Source organism: Marmota flaviventris, chromosome 1, assembly GCF_047511675.1.
Source record: "Marmota flaviventris isolate mMarFla1 chromosome 1, mMarFla1.hap1, whole genome shotgun sequence".
NCBI classification, from domain to species: Eukaryota; Metazoa; Chordata; class Mammalia; order Rodentia; family Sciuridae; genus Marmota; species Marmota flaviventris.
This window is the reverse complement of record NC_092498.1, coordinates 206335018-206355997: the sequence shown is the minus strand read 5'-3', so window position 1 is coordinate 206355997 and position 20980 is coordinate 206335018. Positions and strand designations below refer to the sequence as shown.

The 20980-nt window shown below is 53.3% G+C and overlaps 1 protein-coding gene across 2 annotated transcripts; it reads right to left on the bottom strand.

Moving 5' to 3' along the window:
* Positions 1–703: 703 nt before the first annotated feature.
* On the bottom strand, positions 704–20940 carry Haus8 (HAUS augmin like complex subunit 8). 2 transcript variants are annotated; one of them, XM_027932415.2, is made up of 11 exons: positions 20747–20940; positions 17840–17904; positions 15721–15776; positions 10231–10312; positions 8456–8605; positions 8026–8120; positions 6993–7058; positions 6743–6901; positions 5245–5386; positions 2737–2878; positions 704–1113 (listed from the first exon to the last, which is right to left on the bottom strand). In XM_027932415.2, exons 1-11 carry the CDS (start codon positions 20773–20775, stop codon positions 915–917), a joined length of 1185 nt encoding a protein of 394 aa, XP_027788216.2. In that variant the 5' UTR covers positions 20776–20940; the 3' UTR covers positions 704–914. The 2 variants fall into 2 exon arrangements, with proteins under 2 accessions (XP_027788216.2, XP_027788217.2); XM_027932416.2 differs by having other exon boundaries at positions 8456–8548; positions 20747–20938.
* Between the last annotated feature and the right edge of the window lie 40 nt (positions 20941–20980).

Below are 20980 nucleotides of genomic sequence, written 5' to 3'. Positions count from 1 at the left end.
AATAAAGATCTATCAACAATTAAAAAAAGAGGTGGGGCCTCTGGGAGGTGAGCAGCTCTTAAGGGGGGAGCCCCAGTGAACGGGGTCAGTGCTCTTGTAAGAGGCCCAAGGGAACTCATTTAACCTTTCCACCTCGTGGGAACATGGCAAGAAGGAAGCCATCTTTGAAGGAGGCAGGTCCTCACCAGACACTGACTTGATCTTGGATATCCAGCCTCCACTGTTTTGTTTAGAAGCTGCCTGGTCTACGGTATTTTGTTATAGCTGCCCACACACCTTAAGACTAGAGAATTGGGGGACAACTTTAGGTGAAAATTGGAATGTCGAGGCTGCTTCACGTGAAGAGGCCGGGCCTCCTGTAGCTGAACGTTATGGGCGTGGTCGTTATGTTGAGGGGGGACGCTTCTCTAGTCCACTAGTATAAAACTGGGACCTAGGGCTGAGGGTGGACCTGGCATGCACAGGGCCCTGGTTCCACAACCAGCATCAAGAGAAAAACAACTTTGACCTACTGATGAAGTCCTTGTGGAGGCCACACGACAGCACGTCACGCATGTGAACATCCTAAACCTGAAATCCACACAGCTCTGGTCCCAACCCTCCACAGAGGAGATATCCAACCTGTCACCTGTGGAGGTCCCCAGGCTCAGTGGGACCTGAACACAGACCTCCCAGTTGTCCACTTCCACAGAAAACAAGAACCCCGGATGCAAACGTTTTATTTCCTAAACATTAAACGAGGTCATCACAAACACCAAGACAGCCGAGCCTCTGACGCGGCCTGTAAAGTGCTCAAGTGTCTGACGCCACGAGTCACTGCGAACCCCACCCCAAAAGAGGCACGAGATGGGTCTTCTCCCCAACTCCCGGAAGGAAGGGCTTGGCTTGGGTTAGGGGACAGGCCTGCGTGGGATTCACTGGGCATGTGGCTTGTTGTCCCCGGAGAGGACCGTGCTTCTCGGCTCTCCCCGAGGGTTCCCGAAGGTGCCATCTGCATTGAAGTACCACTGGCTGGGGGTCCCCAGGCCTTGGGCCTCTTCCCAGACCTCCTGGTTTATCAATGCTGCCTCTTTACTCGCCTCAGCAGAAAGTTCCAGCACCTGGGAGAAGATCCTGTGAATACAAGAGAATGAACGGAGACGTTTCCCCTCTATGGCCACGACCCAAAGAAACCAGAACCTAGGAGAGGAACGAGGGGCGGCAACGTGGGACCCCAGTGCAGCCCAGGCAGGCCTGAGGAGAGCCAGGGCTCAGCGAAGCCCGGCAGCCCTCAGCGCCACGGGGAGCCGAGCCAGGAACTCGGGTTGCCAGAAGCCCCGCTTTACCCTGTGACATGGGACAGCACTTGCTAAGAACCTGCACACGCCCTGCACAGTCGTGGGACTGTCTCTGGATGATGCAGGAGAGCTGGTACAACGTACGTGCCTGAACAGTTGTTCTACTGTGTGATTTAGGAAACCGTGACTCAAGTCTGGGCATGTTCTGTGCGGATGCAGTTGTTTAAAAAATATTTTTGACCTGCAGTTGGTTAAATCTGCAGACGTGAGACTCGAGGACAGAGGGCCACTGGCACCTGGGAAGCTTCAACACTGTGTCAGGCGCAGTCCTAGGAGCCCGTGGTACAGCCCTGAACAGAACAGAGTCCCGGCCCTCAGGCCACCGGTGATACTAGACCTGCACATTTAACCTTGCAACCTGTGACCCTCACCCTCCGTAAACCTTTGGTGTATCCTCTGATTCTGTCCTAGGGCCACACATGGGAGAGAGAAGTGCCATAGAGGTGACAGCTGTTTCTTATGAGTCCCTTCAAACATTCTAGGCATCTCAGGAACTGTACGTAGGATTGTAAAGGAAGAGGAAACAAGATTCTTTGTCTTGTTCTGTGGTGCTGAGGAGGGAACCCAGGACTCGCCTGTGCTAGGCAAGCATCTGCCCTGAGCCCCAGCCCCAGCCCCAGTCCCTTCTGTTTTATTTTGAGACAGGGTCTTGCTCAGTTGCCAGGTTGGCCTTGAACCTGCAACGTTCCCGCCTCAACCTCCCCAGTACTGAGATGACGGGTACGGGCCACTGAGCCAGGGGAACAGGTTCTTTTCTGGAAGAACCCATGGCTGGAAAGGTGACCAAAGGTCCTTAGTGAGGCTGCTGTACCCTGTGGGATGCGGGCTGGCGCACCAAGGCCACGTGCTCTGCACAGGCGGCCGGCTGCTCCGCTGGGCCTGGGCCTTTTCTGTGGTGTTTATAGCTCAGCAGGAAGTTGGGAAAGCACCCTCCAGAGCCGGGAGCAGCCCAGGGCAGCGCTTGGCCCAGGTGCTCAAGGCCCTGCTCCTGCCGCAGCACAGCAGAGAACAAAGACCAGAACTCAAATAAAGTGAGCGGGGCTGGTCCAAGGTCACCTGAATGCTGGACAAGGATGTGACACCCTTCCCATCTGGCTGCTTGGGACTTACAGGGACTCTTGAGAGGTGGGTCTCAATTCTTCTGTGGTCCCCCTCCCTGCCTTGCTGGTCCCTGGTGCTGTCACTCTAGTCCCCATCTGTGACCCCTTTGTACCTGGCATCCTGTTCTCAGAACTGACTTGAGCTAGAAAATGAACTCTAGGCTCCAGACAGACGGGTGCCACAGGGGACGACAGTGACACCTGCTGGCCGCTCCCCTCCTGCAGAGGCCTGGGAGGCTGCCCCGCCCCAGCCCTGCTCCCCCCCCCCCCCCCCCCCCGCCCCCGGGGCCCAGCGGTACCTCTGCAGCTCCAGGTCTTTGCTCGAGGTGGCGTCCCTGAGCTCGCGCAGCAGGGCCAGCACCTGCTCGTTCTCCTCGGCACTGCCCACGCCCAGCTCCCCCAGGAGACGGTGGGTGGTCTCCAGGTCACGCTGCAGAGCATCTGGAGGGGACAGGGGCTGTCAGCGGGGGATCAAGGGACGGGCGCTTTGAGTGTGGGTGGCTTTCCTCAGTGCACTGTGAGGCTGGGGCCATCACCGCGACACGCTGAGGGGCCGCGGGAGGGAGGAAGACAGCTGTGCCCCGGCCTGGACGACCCACAAGGCAGGTGTCGGAAACTGGGTCCCCCAGGCAGGGGCGCTGTGAGGTGAGGAGGCCTGGGGACCTCGTAACAGCACCCACTGCAGAGGGGCTTCAGGGTATGGCCAGTCTGATCCCGGGTCCCCCACCCACCCTCTGCTCTTCCACCATGAGACCAGAAAGCCCTCGCGGGATGCGCCCCTTGGTACTGGATGTCCCCGCCTCCAGATCCACAAACCAGTGTACACACTGGTTCATCATAAGTGGCCCCAGCACCGTTACAGCAGAAGCACGTGGACTAAGCCAGCCTGGGATCACGTGGCCCAAGGTCGTGGGACAGGCATGTCCACCATGTGGGCGGTCACTGCAACACCACTGTGGTGTTGCAGCCTGTGACAAAGCTGTCCGTGAGACGGCTGTGTCTGGCATCCTCTGGCCAGGCCCAGGCCACTTACTATTAGCCCTCCGTCACTCTTCCCTGTCCTCAGCACCTCTGTAAGCATGAGCAAGGGACGCCTGTGGCCGTGGAGCACATGCCACCTGTGCTGAGACGGCACGTCACAGGCAGGCCAGGTTCACTGCAGGGACACGTTCTGGGAAGCTTCCAAGAGCCTTATAATTGCACGTCCTCTTCTGCTTCCTGTTGTGGACCGAACCATGTCCTCCAAACAGGATGCTCAAGTCCTAAGCTCAGGGACCATGAAGTGACCTTAACTGGACATGGGATCCTTGTGGATGTCACTGAGTAGAGATGAGGTCAGCAGGCCAATGACCAGGGACCTCCAGGAGGGGGAGGTTCAGTTAGAGACACTCAGGAGAAGGCCACGTGAAGCTGGAGGCAGAGACTGCAGTGTCATGGCCACAGGAAAGGGACGCCGCGGGTTGCCACCAACATCAGAAGCCAGGAGAGAGGCCTGGAACAGACGCTCCCCAAGTCTCTGGAGGGAACCAGTCCTGCCAACACCTGGATTTCAGGCTCTGGCCTCCAGGACTGAGGGAACACACTTCCCTTGTGTTAAGCCACGCAGTCTGCAGTCATTTGTTCCAGCAGCTACAGAAAACTCGTAGTCCCTGGTCCAATGCCTGGCGACCACTTAAGGCACATGTCAGAGATGGAGCCAAGAATGACCAACCATAAAACAGAACCCTGGGCACTGATTCTCACCCAGGAAGGGAGGGCTAAGTCACACGCAGCTGTAGAATGGGCATGTGACCCATGTGTTCTTCCAACAAAGAGAAACGCTCATGAGAATTGGGACGGTGGCACTCGCCTATAATTCCAGGGGCGCAGGAGGCTGAGGCAGGAGGATCACAAGCTTAAGGCCAGCCTCAGCAACTTAGTGAGACCCTGTCTCAAAATAAAAAAGCAAAAAGGGCCGGGGATGCGGCTCAGTGGTAAGGCACCTCTGGGCTCAATCCCCAGGAAGCCCCTCCACAAACAAAGGAAGGAGAAAAAAGAAACGCTCACAAGACGGAGAGAGAATGCAGCCTGTGTACGTACAGACACGCAGCAAGTGAGCGGGCCACAAGTCTCAGGACGCATGACATAACCAGATGTCCCAGGGGCACCTGTATTCCAGCTACTCCGGAGGCTGAGGGGGGGACACTTGAGCTCCAGGTCGAGGCCAGCCTGGGCAACGCAGCCCAGTGAGAACCATGAAGGCTGGGGTGGAGCTCGGCGGTACTCGCTTGCCCACCATGCGCCCTGGGTCCCATCCCTGGCACCAAACAAGAGTCACACCGCAGAAAAGGCTGGGGAGAGCAGGCTACCAGGCAGGTGCTCTCAGATCCAGGGAAGCCCTCCTCTTTGACTTTAGGGAGGTGGAGGGGTGCGTCCTGGGCCCCCGCAACACGCCTGGACAGACGCCTGACCCACCGCGGGTCTCACCCTGCCCCGTAGCTTCCAGGCTCGCCAAGGCCTTCAACAGGACCTCCTGGCCCTGCAGGGAGGGGAAACTAGGAGCTGGTGACTTTGTCCATCTCCCCTCCTACTGCCAAGGCACATTTTTAGGGACCCAGGCTCAGGGCTCCAACCCCAGCCCAGTGGCCTGTCCAGGCCGAGACCCTGGAGGAAGCACAGCCTCGCTGGCCCCCAGGGCCTTGTCATTCCATAGCGAGAGGGTGCCTGTCACACTGGCACCAGAGGGCAAAGGTTGCGGGCACACGGGAAGCACTGCCATGCTGGGGCGGGTCTCCCCGCTGCTCCCCCCACGTGGTGCCATTTCCTACCCAAGAGCTGGTGCCCGTCTCCCTCCAGGTGGATGGACTTCAGGGGCAGCTCGTGCCTCGTGGTGTCCAGGGCTGTGGCGAACATCCTGTACTGCTCCTTAAAGCGCTCACACACCGCCTCGAAGGGGCTGAGCAGCTCCATCTGCAGGAGGAGGGAGGGGGCTGTGAGGAGGCCCTGGGACACCAGTGGGGAGTAGTTTCCCTTTTTTTTTTTTCTGGGATGGAGCCCAGGGCCTTGGGCCAGCTAAGCGCGTGCTCCACCACCGAGCCACCCCTCCCGTCCTCGGGCGCCAGAGTGCAAGCCTGAGACGTAGCCCCGTCCTTCCACCAACCCCTAGGGGTCCTGGTGCCCAGGAAGCCTCTGAGGGTGCAGCAGGCTCCTCTCACTCTCTGCGGCCAGGGGCACCAGCAGATCTGAGGAGGCCGGGGCTCTTCACACAAAACCACGTCCACCTTTCTCTGTGTCCCAGACCAAAGGCTTGACTGGGATCACAGACCACTCAGCCCAAAACACCCGGACTGCCCAGCCCTGGCCCTCGGCCTGCTTCCCCGCGCACACAGGCCAGGTCCTCTCTGGGCTGCGAGACGGTGTGTCTGTGCACTGAATCATCTTTTCCTTGCACTAAGGCTTCATAAGGACAGGGACCTGGGCATGCTCAGCCCCAGGACCTGGCTGCAGGGTGCTCACAGGCGCACGCTGGTGTTACGAGCTGAAATATGTCCCCAAAATTTGTATCTGAAGTCCTAACTCCCAGGACCTCGAGACGTGACCTCGTTGGGAGAGAGGGTCTTTAAAAAAGTGATGCTCCCCAAGAAGGTCAGCAGGTGGGCCCCAATCCAACATGACTGGGTCCCCCAAAAGGGGAAATTTGGACACAGGGAGGACACATGAAAAGACAGCTCAGCCAGAGACAGGCCAGCACAGACCCTCCCTCACGGCCCTGGGCAGAGCTGCCCTGCCAGCGCCCGGCTCCCAGCCTGCAGGTCTCCAGACCAGGAAAGAACAGTGCTCAGTGCCGGGCCTCGGAGGTGGCAGTCCTCTGTCAGGCCACCACAGGAGACTCACGCTGGGTGAGGCCTCCTGTCCTGGGTCTGGCTCCGGGTTCCCAGGGTTGGCTGTGTCCTTCCCTGGCACGGACACCTTTGTCCCAGTGCTGACCACACAGCATGGAGAGAGAGTGGCTCCTGCCAGCACCCTGACCCTGCAGGGTGGGCCAGAGCATGTCCTCCTCTAGTCACACAAGACTGGCCGGTGCCCAGGGACTGTGCACTGGTAGGGAAGGGACGGGTCCCTCACTGGCCCTTGCTGCATGTTATAACCTCGTCCTCCGGTCAAGTCCTGTACCCTGGCATCAGAGGCCAGTCCCGCCAGAGGGAGCGAGCAGGGACATGTCCAGTGAGTGCTCCCTCCCACCATGCACCAGTGTTCCCAGTGAGATGACCCCACCAGGAACCCTCTGCTTGGAGCCATGGTCACCACACGTCACTCACACCTGACCTGGGTGTCGAGGGTCTCGGCCAGCTCCCGGGTCCTCTGGCAGAGGAGGAGCCTGCGCCGCAGCCCGTGGGCCTGCTCCTGCAGGGCCGCCGCCTCTCTGCACACGAGTACCAAGTTCTTCTCCGCCTCCTCCTCAAACTCAGCAAGACTGTTCTCCATCTGTTCAGTGGAAACAGGAGCTCAGGCCGGGGACCCCTGCTGCAGTTTATGGAGGTCCCCGAGCACATGTCACGTGGGAACAGGTTGTCACCTTCAGCGTCAGCAGGCTCAGCAGTAACGTCTGGGATTCCATCATCTCCATCACTTCTGTTGGGTCCTTGAAAAAAAGACCAAGACCCTTTTGAATCCCAAGAAATTAAACCCAGCTCGCTTCCCTCGAGCAGAACCCAAACCTACAAGCACTTTCTTTTTTTATTTTTATAAAGTATTTTGTTTTAATTGTAGGTGGTCATAATACCTTTCTTTTATTTTTATGTGGTGCTGAGGATGGAACCTAGGGCCCTGCCCGTGCTAGGTGAGTGCTCTACTGCTGAGCCACAACCTCAGCTCCGCTACAGGCACTTTCTCCATTAAAAAAAAGTTTTCTTTTGTGGGTTTGTGGACGGAACCTAGGGCTCCTCATGTGCTCAACAAGTAATCTGCCACTGAGCCATGTCCCCAGACTTTTTATTTTTATTTTGAGGCAGGGTCTTACTAAATTGCTGAGGCCGGTTTGAATCTGAGACCTTCTTGCTTCGGCCTCTGGGGGGGCTGGGCTTACAGGTGTGCACCATTTATTTAGTCTCTGGGAGCTGTGCTCTAGGAGAAGGAAGAGAGGGCTGGTGGCCTCCTGAAGCCAGGAGATGGAGAGGGAACAGCCAGGCAGTAAGGGGAGGGCCACAGACCAGGCGCTAAACCAGAACTCCTGCCCAAAATCCCATCCAGGCCCTGCAGAGACCTCGGCCCAGCCGTCCTCCCACCAGGGGACAGCGCCTGGCCTCTACCCTTGCCTAGCACTGCACTAGCGCAGAGAAGAAGCCAATATTTTTGTGTGGGGGGCAGAGCTGGGGATGGAACCCAGGGTCCTGCATGTTGGGCGAGCGCTCTACCCCTGAGCTGCACCCCCGGAGCTGCACTCTTGCTTCCAAATAACCACAAATGCAACCTCTGCGATGGACCTAAGAACGTCTGTGGTCTTGTTTCGCTCTTGCAGCCCTGGGCCTCGGGCAGCAGCTGCGGCAGGGCCGGCACTAAGTCAGAGGGCGCAACCTGCTGGCAGCTGCCCCTTCACCTTGGACACTTACTGGGCTCTTTTTCCGCGGGGCAATAAATGACATCGACTCAGTTTTCTTTGCCACGGTCTTTTCCAGCTGTGGAATCCTCCTGACCATGCTCCTGTCTGAGACAAAGAGGGGTCTCGGAAGCTGAGCGGCACAGCTCATCCCACCACCCTCTGGCACTGAATCCACCTCCCCCGCAGCCAAGCTGAGCCACACAGCACACTGCGGAGCCGAGGTGTCCCCTGTGGTCCTGGCACTGACTGGAAGTTGTGTCCTGCTGCCCAGCATCACAGAAGACTGGACTGCACATCACGTACCCCAAGAGAAGATCCCGATTCAGTGTGTCCTGGCACCATCATGAACTTGGAAAATCCGAAACCATGGTTCAGGGGCCCTCTCTACTTGGAAGCCCACTGACCCAGCAGGGACAGAGGAGGTGAGATGAACCATTTACCATTAATGGCGGAGAGATCCAGGTCAGGCGGGGCCGTGCCATGCCCTTCCAGCAGCGTGGACTGCAGGTCTCCCTTCATGGTCCCGCTGCCATCTGTGGTCCAAACAGGAACCCCCAAGTCAGCACCAGGGGCAGCGAGACACTCAACGTCTACATCAGGGAACGTTGGCAACCTGTTGTATGATACCACTCGCTTCCAAATACCCAGCTTCTGCCTAGTAGTAGGAAAGGCTGACGTACAGCGGAAATTCCCAGCCCACCTGAATACGTGTTTTAAACACAGGCCGAGATCCCTTATCTGAAATGGCTGGGACCGGAAGTGTTTAGGATTTGGGATTTTGGAACATTTGCGTATACAAAATGAGATATCTTGGGCATGGGACCCAAGTCTAAATGCAAAACTGGTTGATGTTTCCTATGCACCTTAGACACACAGGCCAAAGGTAACTTCACACAATATTTTAAAAAATAGTCTTGGGCATGAAAGAGTATCACAGTGCAGAATTTTCCCATTGTGGTGTCACACTGGTACACAAAAAGTGTCAGATTTTGGAGTTCTGCAGATCTCAGACTAGGGACTGCTCAACCTGTGATCTAGAAGAGACGTTCTTTATTACAAAAAGATGCAAAGAAGCCCTTCCACTCGGTGTGCAAGATGCTCAAGATGTGACAGTGTCATCATCGGGCCGCGTCCTGCCCTCGCCATCCTTCCCCTGCAGGTTCTAGACCATTCATTTTCCCGGGAGTCCCTTCGTCTTTTAGCCTGGATTTAAAATGGCCAAACTGGGCTTCCCCGGGCTGAGAGCAGCGGTGCTGTCCAGCATGCAGTCACTCAGGGCTCGGGACACTGCGAGCGCCAACAGACGGTCTGAGCAACACACCGTCAGCTTGGAACTGAGCAGGAGGCCATTCAATGAGCCACGCAGCTGAGAAACCGGATGTGACATCGAGGAGAGGAGAGCCCAGTGGTGTGGGTTCAGGCTGCTGTGTCTGGGCTCATGCTGAGGCCTGACCCCAGGGGACAGCACCGAGGCGGTGGGGCTTTAGGAGGACTGATGTCTGGACTCGTCCTCATGAGAAGGGCTGACGTAAAGCAGGTCAGCGCCGTGTCCTCTCCCTCTCCTCCACCTCCCACCATGCGAGGAGCAGCACGGGGCCCTCACCTGAAGCCAGGCCATGCTCTTGGACTTCGGAACTGTGGGTCAAATCAACCTCCTTTTTAAAAAATGATAAACCACCCAGGCTCGGTTATCCTGTTACATCAACAAAAAATGGACGAGCACCATCCAGCCTGATCCCTGCTCTGGAATTTTTATAATGAATACACGTCACATTCACAATCAGAAAAACTAGAAACTGCTCCTTTTGTTTGGTGGCAGCTTCTAGGAGAGGACAGGAGAGTCCCTCACTGCTTCCAGCGCAGGAGACGAGGAAGGTCAACCCAGGGCAGTGAGGCGGCAGGAGGATGAGGCTCCCCATCCTGTATGCCCCCAGGAGTGCTGGTGGGGACACAGATGTGTACTCAGGAGCCATTGCTGCAGGAAGAGCCTCGATGGCAGAACAGCTCTTCTTTGGGGCCACACAGGAAGGAAGTGGCCTCCCTGCCTCCCCACCACCCCTCCTCACCTCCCTGCGTGCCCCTAGCCTGTCCTTGATCAAACGCTGCCTGGCTCCTTCTTCAGTGCTTCCCAGAAAGAACCGGAGCCTCCACACTGCACGCTTCAAACAAAATCCCCAACCGTGCCCCCAACCCCGAGGCCCAGGGTGTGTCCCACCTTTGCTCTTCTGGAGCAGAATGGCTTTCCTTCCACCTTCAGGCACCTTCCCGCTGGCTTTCAATGCATCTGCTGCAGGAGCCTGTGCCAAGAACATGTGACATTCAGAGGACGAGACAGGGCTGGAGGTGTGGCTCAGAGGTACAGCACGGGGTTTGACCCCCAGAACCACAAAAAACAAAAGAAACAAACAAAACAAAAGGACAAGACCCTTTCCCTCCTGAGAGGGAGCCCTGGAAACACCTGAACTAGTACGTACCTGCTCTTTTTTGAGGCGAAAGAGAGATTTAGGAGTTTTGAAATTTTATCTTTATATACTGGACGTAAAAATTTTGTCAAAATGGGGACACTCACATGCACAGCACATGGTTTGCACATTATATCTTTGGTATGGCAGGTGACAGGGGATGGATTTTTCTGTATACTTTTCAGTATTTGCTTGTTTTCTGGTGAGAACATATTACTTGGTCTTTAAAAAAAAACGAAGTTTTTATGCAGGTATTAATCTTCAGAATTACCAAAAATAAGCATGCAATTCACCCAGTGCTGCTCTTATAATCCTAATGACAAAAAACAAAACAAAACCACAAACAAACAAAAAAAAAACCCACAACACACAACCTTCTACAGGGCTAGAGAAACCAGGTGAGGCAGCGCGCGCCCATAACCACAGTCGCTTGGAAGTCACGTCCAGGCTGGGCGACGTGGCGGCCCGTCTCCAAATGGAAAATAAAGGGCAGGGATGCAGCTCAGTGTAAAGCACCGAGGGGCTCAGTCCAGTGCCGCTCAGAACAGACAACAAAAGCAACAAAGAAACAAACCCAAAACAAACAGCCTCCCCAAAAGAAATTACAGACAAACAGGCTGGAAAAGAAAAAATAAGACTCACTTCTTTTCTCGGGAGGTACCGGGGCTTGAACTCAGGGACACTCGACCACTGAGCCACCTCCCCAGCCCTATTTTGTATTTTATTTAGAGACAGGGTCTCACTGAGTTGCTTAGGATCTCCCTGTTGCTGAGGCTGGCTTTGAACTCTCGATCCTCCCGCCTCGGTCTCCTGAGCTGCTGGGATGACAGGCAGGTGCCATCGTGCCCATCCTAAGACTTATTTCTTAAAGACATGATTCTTCACATAGAAACCCCCAAACTTCCTCAAAATCATGATCAAAACTAAGAAAGAAATGTACCAGGTGTGATGGTTCATTTTGTGTGTCCACTTGAACGGCCACGAGGTGCCAGGTTAAATATCATGGTTGAGTGTATCTTGGGTGTGGCCCCCCAACATGAATGGCCACTGCCAGCCATCCTGAGGGCCTGAGCAGGGGGAGAAGGTGAAAGGGAATTCGCTCCTCTGCTTCCTGCCCGTCTGACTGAGCTGGGACATCTCACCTCCTCCAGGCCCTGGACTAGGATCACACCACCCACACCCTTAGTCCTCAGGCCTTTCATCCCATAGCAGGTGACAACACCAGATTTCCTGGTCTGGGGCTCGAAGACGGCAGCAGATCAAGGGACTTCTCAGGCTTTATCATTACATGAGAGATTTATTCATTTACTGTAATAAATCTCTATGTAATAAATAGAAATACAATGTAAATTATACACACATACATAAACATGAAATATATCTCCTGATTCTGTTTCTCTGGAGAACTCTAACACAGCAGGTTGCAGAACACAGAGTCAATGTGAAAACATGGATCCTCTCTCCAAGCAAGGAACAAGTTTGGAATCTGAAAAAGTACCACGTATCCATTCATGTTTGTGTCAAAGTGCATTCTACTGTCAAGAACAAAAACCCCATGTGTAACAGCACTAAACACCAACAAATGTTTACATACAAACCCAATAAAAATGTGTAAGATCTAAACACTGCAAAGTATAAAGCACTATTGAAAAAAGTCCGAGAAGAGCTAAGTAAATGGAGAAGTTCACCGCGTCCACGGTCTGGAAGACTCCGGGCTATTCGGATGGCCTTCTCCCAACAGTGATTCTGACGCCATACAGTCAGAACTCCAGCCAGAGTTTTGCTGAGAAAATGAAAAACTTATTTTAAATGTTCCACAAAAAGGCAGAAAGACGAAACCATTTTGCAAAGAACAGAACGGGAGGTTTTAATCTACCTGACTTTAGTTAAGGACAAAGCTACTAAGCAGCCGCGGCAGTGGGGACTGCTGTAAGACCACAGACTAACGAAAAAATGGAGCCCAGAAATGACGCGGACACAAATGGCCACCTGGTCACTCAAGAGATAAGAGCCTCGCTTTACACAGGAGGCTGAGGCAGGAGGATCGGGAGTCCAAAGCCAGCCTCCGCAACTTAGCAAGGCGCTAAGCAACTCAGTGAGACCCTGTCTCTAAATAAAATACAGAATAGGGCTGGGGATGGGCTCAGTGGTCGAGCACCCCTGGGTTCAATGTCTAGTACTAAAAAAAAGAGGTGATAAGACAATGGGGAAAGGAAAGTTATTTCAGCAGCTGCAGCTTGAACTGGACACCCACACACTAACAATGGAACTTTGATTCCAACATGGCAGGATACTGGAAAACTAAATCAAAATGTATCAGACCTGAATGTTAAACCCAAGACCATAAACACCTGCAAGGAAACACAGGACACAACCTTTGGGTTGGGCAGGACTTCTTAGATAAGACATAAAGCACGACCCATAAAAGCAGAAATTGAGGCTGGCCTTCATCACAGTCCAGCCCTCTCCCTCCTCAAAGGCACTCAGGAGAGCGACAGGCCGTCGCAGACTGTGAGGATGGTCTGCACCCTGCGTGAAGGGCTGATTACAGAAAGAACCTTTGCGACTCGGCAACATTTAGAAAACAGCCCAACTTTAAAAACTGGCAAAAAGTTTGAAGAGACAAGTCACCAAAGATATAAGAATGAGGGCTGGGGCTGAGGCCCAGAGCAGAGCGCTTGCCTAGCACGTGTGAGGCACTGGGTTCGAACCTCAGCACCACGTATAAATAAAAAACAATACAGGCATGCTGCACCTAAACTACAGAAAAGCAAATTTAAAAAAAAGATATAAGAATGACCAATAAGCACATGAAAATATGCCTAGTATCAACTGCTACGGAAACGCACATCAAACCACAGTGAGACACCCTCCACACCCAGCAGGACTAAGATTTAAAAGAAAACACGACACCTCTCCTATGTGCCTGGTGGGATGTAAAATGGTGCAGCTTTTGTAAAGTTAAGCACACACACCTCCAACGAGCCAGCCACCTTGCTCCTGGGAAAAATGAAAACACGTCCACCCAAACGCAGAGAGATGTTTATACAGGCTAGACGTCCCTAACCCCCAAATCAAAAATCCAAAACGAGTGCCAACATGGTGCCCAAAATGTTTCAGGTTTCAGATTTTCTGATCATAGGGGTTCAACCCATAAAGCCTCTCCAAATATTCCAAAATGTGAAAAACTCCAGAATCTGAATTACTTACGGTCTCAAATAGTTCAGATAAGGGATACTCGGCCAGTAGTGGGTTTGCTCATGATCACCAAAATGGAAAACTAGCGCCTCTGGACCAGCGAAGGTGGTCCCTCCACACAGCGGCACTGACGCAGCCCTAAGAAGGAAGTGACCACCATCGCACACGACACGGAGGACGGCGGGTGCACCTGGGGGTCAGAAGCCGGAGGCCTAAGGTTGCCCATCACGCCCACCACTGACCCGGCCTTCTGGAAATGGCTAACTGCAGGACCAGAAAGCAAGTCTGTGGCTGCCACTGACCCGGCCTTCTGGAAATGGCTAACTGCAGGACCAGAAAGCAAGTCTGTGGCTGCCTGGGGACAGGAAGCTCCCACAGGGTGAGGTTGGGGTGGGCTGCTTTCTTTGGACGGTGGAGAAGGTTCTGAGACTGCGTTATTAAGACCTACAGAGCCTATGCCGAGCAGGGGGAGGTGACTCTGTTAATTAAACTTTGATTTTAAAAATGGGAAGAAGAAAAAAAAAAGAATGCTCTGGAAGCTCCAGATCGACACCGCCCACAGCCACACGGGGGCGCTGTAACAAAGTTTTCAAGGCAACGTAGACTTGTGACTGTGGACTGTGGCCTTTGTTGAAAATCACTTCAAGGAGGGGAACCCCAAGTGACAAAGTTGCCTTTTTCCTCAAGCGACATCTCACATCACATTCTTAGGAACCTGCCACCCACCACCCACCCTGTACAGAGCATGGGGCAGGTGGCAGAAATGAGTATTTAACTGAATTTTGTGCATCACAAACCGAGATTTAGAAAGCAGAGGAGCAACCCAACTTGCCTTTCACCATTTCTTCGTAGGTTCCACTGAAACAGAGTGTGCAATTAGGTGATGTGCTGACTTTTCAGTAACCTCACACAAGCACGTTCATGTGTGGTTAAGCATCTCCCGTGAAGGTGTGAAGGCTTCACTGAGTGGCTACATGGTAGTTTGCTAAACTCCCCTCTAATAATGGGTAAGAGAAGCACGTCGCTCCTCCCATGGTTTTCCTCCAATACACGGCAGGTCTTTTTTAAAAAAATGCTTAGCTAGGGCTGGGGTTGGAGCTCAGTGGCAGAGCGCTTGCCTAGAATGTGTGAGGCACTGGTTTGATTCTCTGTACCACATAAAATAAATAAATAAAATCTACAACTGAAAAAAAAATTTTTTTTTTAAATGCTTAGTTATAAGCCCAGGACTGCTTCAGAATCCTAAAAGTGATCCACAGTGAAAAGAATGAATGGAAAATTTCAGAAATAATTCTTTTTTTTTTTAAATATTTTTTTAGTTGGAGTCAGACACAATACCTTTATTTTAGTTATTTATTTTTATGTGGTGCTGAGGATCGAACCCAGTGCCTTGCACGAGCTAGACAAGCACTCTACCACTAAGCCAAAACCCCAGCTCTAGAAATAATTCTTAAGTTTTAAAATTTTGTCCTGTTCCAAGTAGCATGATAAAATCCCACACCATCCTGCTTGGGATGCGAATCATCTGTCCAGTGTATCCACATAGTATACACTATCCACCTGTTAGTTACTTGTCACTTACTAACAATCTCAGTTTTCAGACTGACTGCTGCAGTATCACAGTACTTTTGTTCAAGTAACCCTTATTTTACTTAATAACAGCCCTAACATGCGTGAGTAGTGATGCAGAGAAGGTACTGGGGCAGAAAGCAGGAAAGGACAGATGAATGCTGGTATTACCTGCAAAGCACTGGTGGTCTTGAAACTAGGGGTGACTAATGTACTGGATAGCAAGGCAAGAACAATTTTGTTTCAATCAAGATCATGGTTTTACAAAAGGAAATCTTAAAGCAACTGGCCACTCACAACAAAGACTCATAATTGTGTATGAAGGGGTGGAGATCTCAGAGGCACCTAGACAAAGACCCCAAAATGCTTCCTTAAGGACCAGGTTGAGACTGGCTCACATGACTTGACTCCAAATTCCAAGCGACTCAGAACTATAGTCAGAATGGGTTCAGACGTGGAACTGAATATTTTATTACCTTTTTACTCGTTTTTTTCTCATACTGCAAATATCGAGACTCGACCACTCTTCCACCTGTGGAGGACACACTGCTGATTTATAACGAAATCAACAAAGGACGGTGTAAACCCAACACATACCCAGTCTCCCACATGATCAGCCCTCGCAGCTCAACAACAGGAAGAAGAGGAAGTACTCCTTCTGCTCCTCTCAGATCATGTCCTGCAACGTCCTCAAGCATAAATGGGACACCAACCATATGCAAGAACATTGATTGGACACATACTGTATGCAGGTCCTTGAGCTAAGGTGGAGCCACAGAGTTCTGGAGCCAGGATCCAAGAAGTTCAAGGAGAGGACTCTGCCCAAAAGCTAAAGCAGCAAGTGCATTCAAGTGGGGGAGGGGAAGGAAGAATTAATTTTCACTGAGGGCCTCCTCCGTGTCCCATGGCTCAGTCCTGTGGATGTGTCCCTAAGAGTCCCTTCCCCTCTCTGGGTGCTACCACCCACTCACAGTACCCAGCTCACTTCCTCATACACCAAGCTCAGGACCCTCCCTGAGACACTCAGAGCCCAGGTCTTCTGCAGACATAGTAGAATCCCCTGGGGACGGCCCTGCAGCGTTCTCACTAGGTCTGTTCCTGCCACCCCGACCCAGCAGGCTCCGCTCAGCTTAGACCGCCGGGCCCACCTTGCTCTTCTGCCCACAGCACCCACCATGGTCTCTGCATCTCATTAGGCTGCTGATGCTCCCTCCCGCCCTCTCTCCCCTCGAGCTCCCCGAGGGTAGGGATGTTTGTCTGCTATACTCCATGCCAGGGGTGGAGAGGGTGCTCAGAAATACATCGAATGAATGATGCTGCACTTTTCAGAGGTGCCTTCAGAGAGCAGTGATTTCCCTTTGTACTAAAGAGACCCTGGAGGGTGACAACGCCAACATCACAAAGCCTGACAGTCTGACTGGGCGAGACTGTGACTTCAGCCACATCATCATGCGACACTGGATTCTGCCACAGGGCCTGGGGTGGTAGCTGCAATCTCCAGAGGAAAGGAGGCATGCCCACGGTTAACAGGGAGCCCGAGTCTGTCCAGGATCTGGGTAGTCACCAGGGCGCCTCTGAGGGGGCACGAGCGGTGTATGTGAGCAGAGCTTGGAGGACTGGGACAGGTGGGTGCCAGGGGCAATCCAAAGCCATTCTCATGGTGCAGGCACCTAACTAACCATCAAGGCTAGATCCAGGTGGGATACAGAGACAAAACCAAGGCACACTGAGGCGCTGTCAGTGGACAGAGCAAGAGGCAGGGCCAAAGGACACTGCCAGTTCCAAGGAAGCAAGGCCATCCTGCATCGAGTCTTCGTAATACCTTCAGCAGTTCTGTTCAACTGGAAGGATCTAAGGCTCTGGCTGTCACAGACAGTGGGGACACAAGTTTCCTGTTTCCAGAAAACTGAAACAAACCGCTTGTTGTGGACAGTGGAGGCCCGATGGGCGCAACCTTACGTCGACAGGCAGGTCTGTGGAGAGGGCCATGGCGGAGCGCTTGCCTCGCATAGGCAGGCCCTGGGCTCCATCCCCAGAGCAACACGGAGAAAAACCACCAAGCTCTCCACACGACCCCGCCCGCAGTTGGAACTAAAATTCAGCCGAAGCTCTCTGAAGAGCTGCTGCCACGTGGCACACACTGAGGAGGTCCTTACCTCCAACTCAGGAGACCAGGTCTACTGTCCACACTGGGCACTGCCGGGGGTCAACAGGGTGGGCGCTGGAAACAGTGAGGCCAGACGCACAGGTGGGCACTGGACACACGGGCATGTTTTCACAGTGCGAACGCAGACTGGCTCTAGACGAGGGCAACGCGGGCTGTCCACGCCCGTGTTATCAAGGGATGTATCCTGGACAAACCCCCGGGGATGCTCATGGCTAAAGCACCCCGATGCCCAAAGTGACCACTGCAGTGACCTCCCACACGTCCCAGCTGCAGTGCAGAGATAACTAGACTCAGAATCCCCTGAGTGTGACTGTGAGGAAGTGAAGCCACCGCCCCCTTTCTCCAGCCTGTTTTTTCCTCCCCCACGCAAAACACTTAATGAAACAACAAAACCACTTTTTAGATGAACAGACCCTAATGGTGCTCACCCTGTGCTCTTTTTCCTCTTGGCTTGGCACCACCAGCGGGGTTGGGACCGGCGACAGAAGCCTTCCTGTAAGAGAGGGGAAAGGTCTTGTTCATCTCGTGGCACAAGAAGCACAGAGGAGCCGGCAAGGAGCTTGCACCAGCTGGCAGCCAGGGTTTCCTGGGGACAGCCCAGTCCCTGTGCTGCCCAAGGACAATCTTAGTGAGGCTGGGCCACCTCAACAGGAAGCGAGGCAGTCACGGTCACATGGGCCTCATGGTGGAGCCAAATTCCTGGGCTGAGTAAAGAATGACAGGAGCTTTGGAGGAGAGAGGGAATTTTTGTTAAGTGTGAAGATCTCAAATTAGCCACGGGTTTACTCATTCCTCAGATGTTTATGTGCCTACTGTATGCTCCTGAAGATACTGTGCTAAACAAAATGCAGAGTTCCTTCCTGCAGAGGGACAATCTGTACCTTCCTTATGAGGAAGGTCCAGAGCGGGTAGAAGGGTATGAAAAGCAAAGAGGGTTCATTTATGGCAGAGGACAATCTGAGACGAGGATTCAGTAGGGCCTGGAGCAGGAAAGGAAGAAGGTGGACAGGGTATGAAGTTGGGGAGGTCAGAGTAGGGGCAGGCTGGAAGAGTTCTCAGTGTGGGGCTCGGGGTCTTGGACCTGTTCCTCTAAGTCAAGGAGGGCAAGCTTTCTCTACAGGGCCGCACAGTAAACACGCGCCTCTCTGTAGGCCTCGTGGTTGAACAGTCACGGATGGCAGAATGGAATGGGCGGGATATTTCCAATAAAACTTTATTTACAGACGGAAGCATTTTATGTAATCTTCATGTGTCCCAAAATCTTCTTTTGATTATAAACAACTGTTTAAAAATGCAGAAATGATTCTTAGCTCACCAGCTATACATAAAAGGGGCGCTCTGGCTCCACCCAAGCCTGCAGAAGGTGGAGCCCTGCTGTGGGCAACAGGGAATTGGGATTGGGAGAGTTTGAAGCAGGAGCTGGACAATGTCACGGGGATGTTTCATGAAGCCCACTGGCAAGTAGCAGGAAAATGGTCTCTGAAGTTCTAGAAAGGACAGGGGCCCCTAGGCTGTTGCCCCCTCACTGTGCCCCAAGGCCAGTGTTATTAGTTGGCCTAGGGTGTAAAACACCACAAACTGGTGGCTTACACAACAGACAGAAGGTTGAGATCTGGGTGCTGGTGAGGCTGGTTTCCTCCACCGGCCTCTTGGTGCCCGGGTGGCTGCATGTGTGTGCTCACGAAGCCTCTCCTTCATGAGTGTGTGGAGAGTGTGACAGGAAGCACCCCAGTGCCTCGACCTATAAACACACTAATCCTACAGGATCTGACGACATTATAGACCACCACAACAGATGGGGTGCTACGGGCACGGTGGGAGGAGGCCAGGGATGCTGCTCAGCACCCTACAATGCCCAGGATGAGCTCCGTCAGAACTGAGACTGGGCACCACATGTCCATAGTGCCCAAGTTGAGGGCCCCTGGAGTGACAATTGGAAACACAAGACTGAACACAGAAGGAAATCTTAGAAAGTGCTACAAAACTCCTTTAAAGAAGTAAGAAAGCTGGCCTGGGGTTGTGGCTCAGTGGCAGAGCGCTTGCCTAGCATGCGTGAGGCACTGGGTTCGATCCTCAGCACCACATAAAAATAAACAAATAACATAAAGGCATTCTGTCCATCTATAACTACAAAAAAAAAAAAATTAAAAAGTAAGAAAGCCACAGTATTATTCAGCCCTAAAAATAAATGAGACTTTTTAATAAGGATGAACCTTGAAAATATTAAACTGAGTAAAAAAAACTAGATACAAAGACCACATAGGATATGATCCCCTTATATGACATGTCCAGAATTGGTAAAGCTCCAGTATTTGGGGCGGGGCAGGGAGAGTGACTGTTAATGGGGACCAGTTTCCTTTTGAAGTGATGGAGATTTTCGGAAATGCTAATCCAGGAGATGGCTTCACAGACTGTGAATGCGCTGTGGGGCGGTTCACTTCACGCTACTGCATCCCACCTCCACTTAAAACCAGAGTGAACAAAGCCTGATGCAATAGGATAGAAGGGGCCTTGGGACAGGAATCGCTGACTAATCAGCTGAGCGGGTGCAGGAGAGTCGGGGATGAGCCAGAACCAGGAACCCAAACCAGCAACACTGGAGGAATCAGAGGGGACAGAGCAGAGTCCCTCCGGGATCTAATCCAAGGCTCTGGATTATGGTCAATCTTCCAATTAAATAGGGCAAGGGGAGGTGGCGGAAACGTCCATGACTGTTCCCACTGGCCCATGTCATTTCAGTTTGTGCAGAGGACGATAAGCATTAGCCAGTGAACACAGGAGATGAGCACCGCCTCAGGAATTTGCCCATCGTCTATTAAGTGTGCGATCTCTTTCTAGTTCCCGCTGGGGGATCCTGGGCAAGCGACCTACCCTCCCTGAGTGTCTACTATATCCTCTATAAATGGGGAGCACAGAATAAAGAGGTTGGAAGGATGAAAGGAGATGCTTTAGTGGCCGCACAGCTCACAATGAAGGACCACACTGTTCCACGGGGCGTCTAAGCTTAGCCTTCAAGGCTGAATGGCGTCGTCAGCTGCATTTCGCAGAGAAGGAAAGTGAGGCACAGAGAGGTCAAGCCACTTGCCCCAGGGTCACCACGCATCAAAGCGGAGGGCGCGGGACTCGAACTCGTGGCGCTGCCCAGTGCCGAGTTCCTGACCGTGCGCAGAGGCCGCAAGTCTCCGGGGCCTCAAGGGACCTGCACGGTTCCCACGGGTCGGATCTGGACTCGTTCCAAGGTTCCCCCTCACCAGCTCCGCTGCCCGTTAGCCGGGACCTAGACCAGGCCCGTCCCTCTGACTCCACAAATCCAGACCCGCGGCGCCTCAACTCACCCGGCGCCGCGCCCCGAAGAATCCGCCATTTTCCCGCCTTCTACTCAAAGGCCAGCTCTCCAAGGCTGGGCCCGCCCCCGCGCCACGGGTTGGACCATATTGCGGAGTTGCAGGAGGGGTGGCCACGGGCCGGGACGAGCTAGCCGAGCGCGAAGCCGAAGTTCCCTGCGCGCGAACCTCCCTCTCCTCGCCTCGAACAGTCTCACCCACCACCTCTGGGAGGCGGTGGCCGCG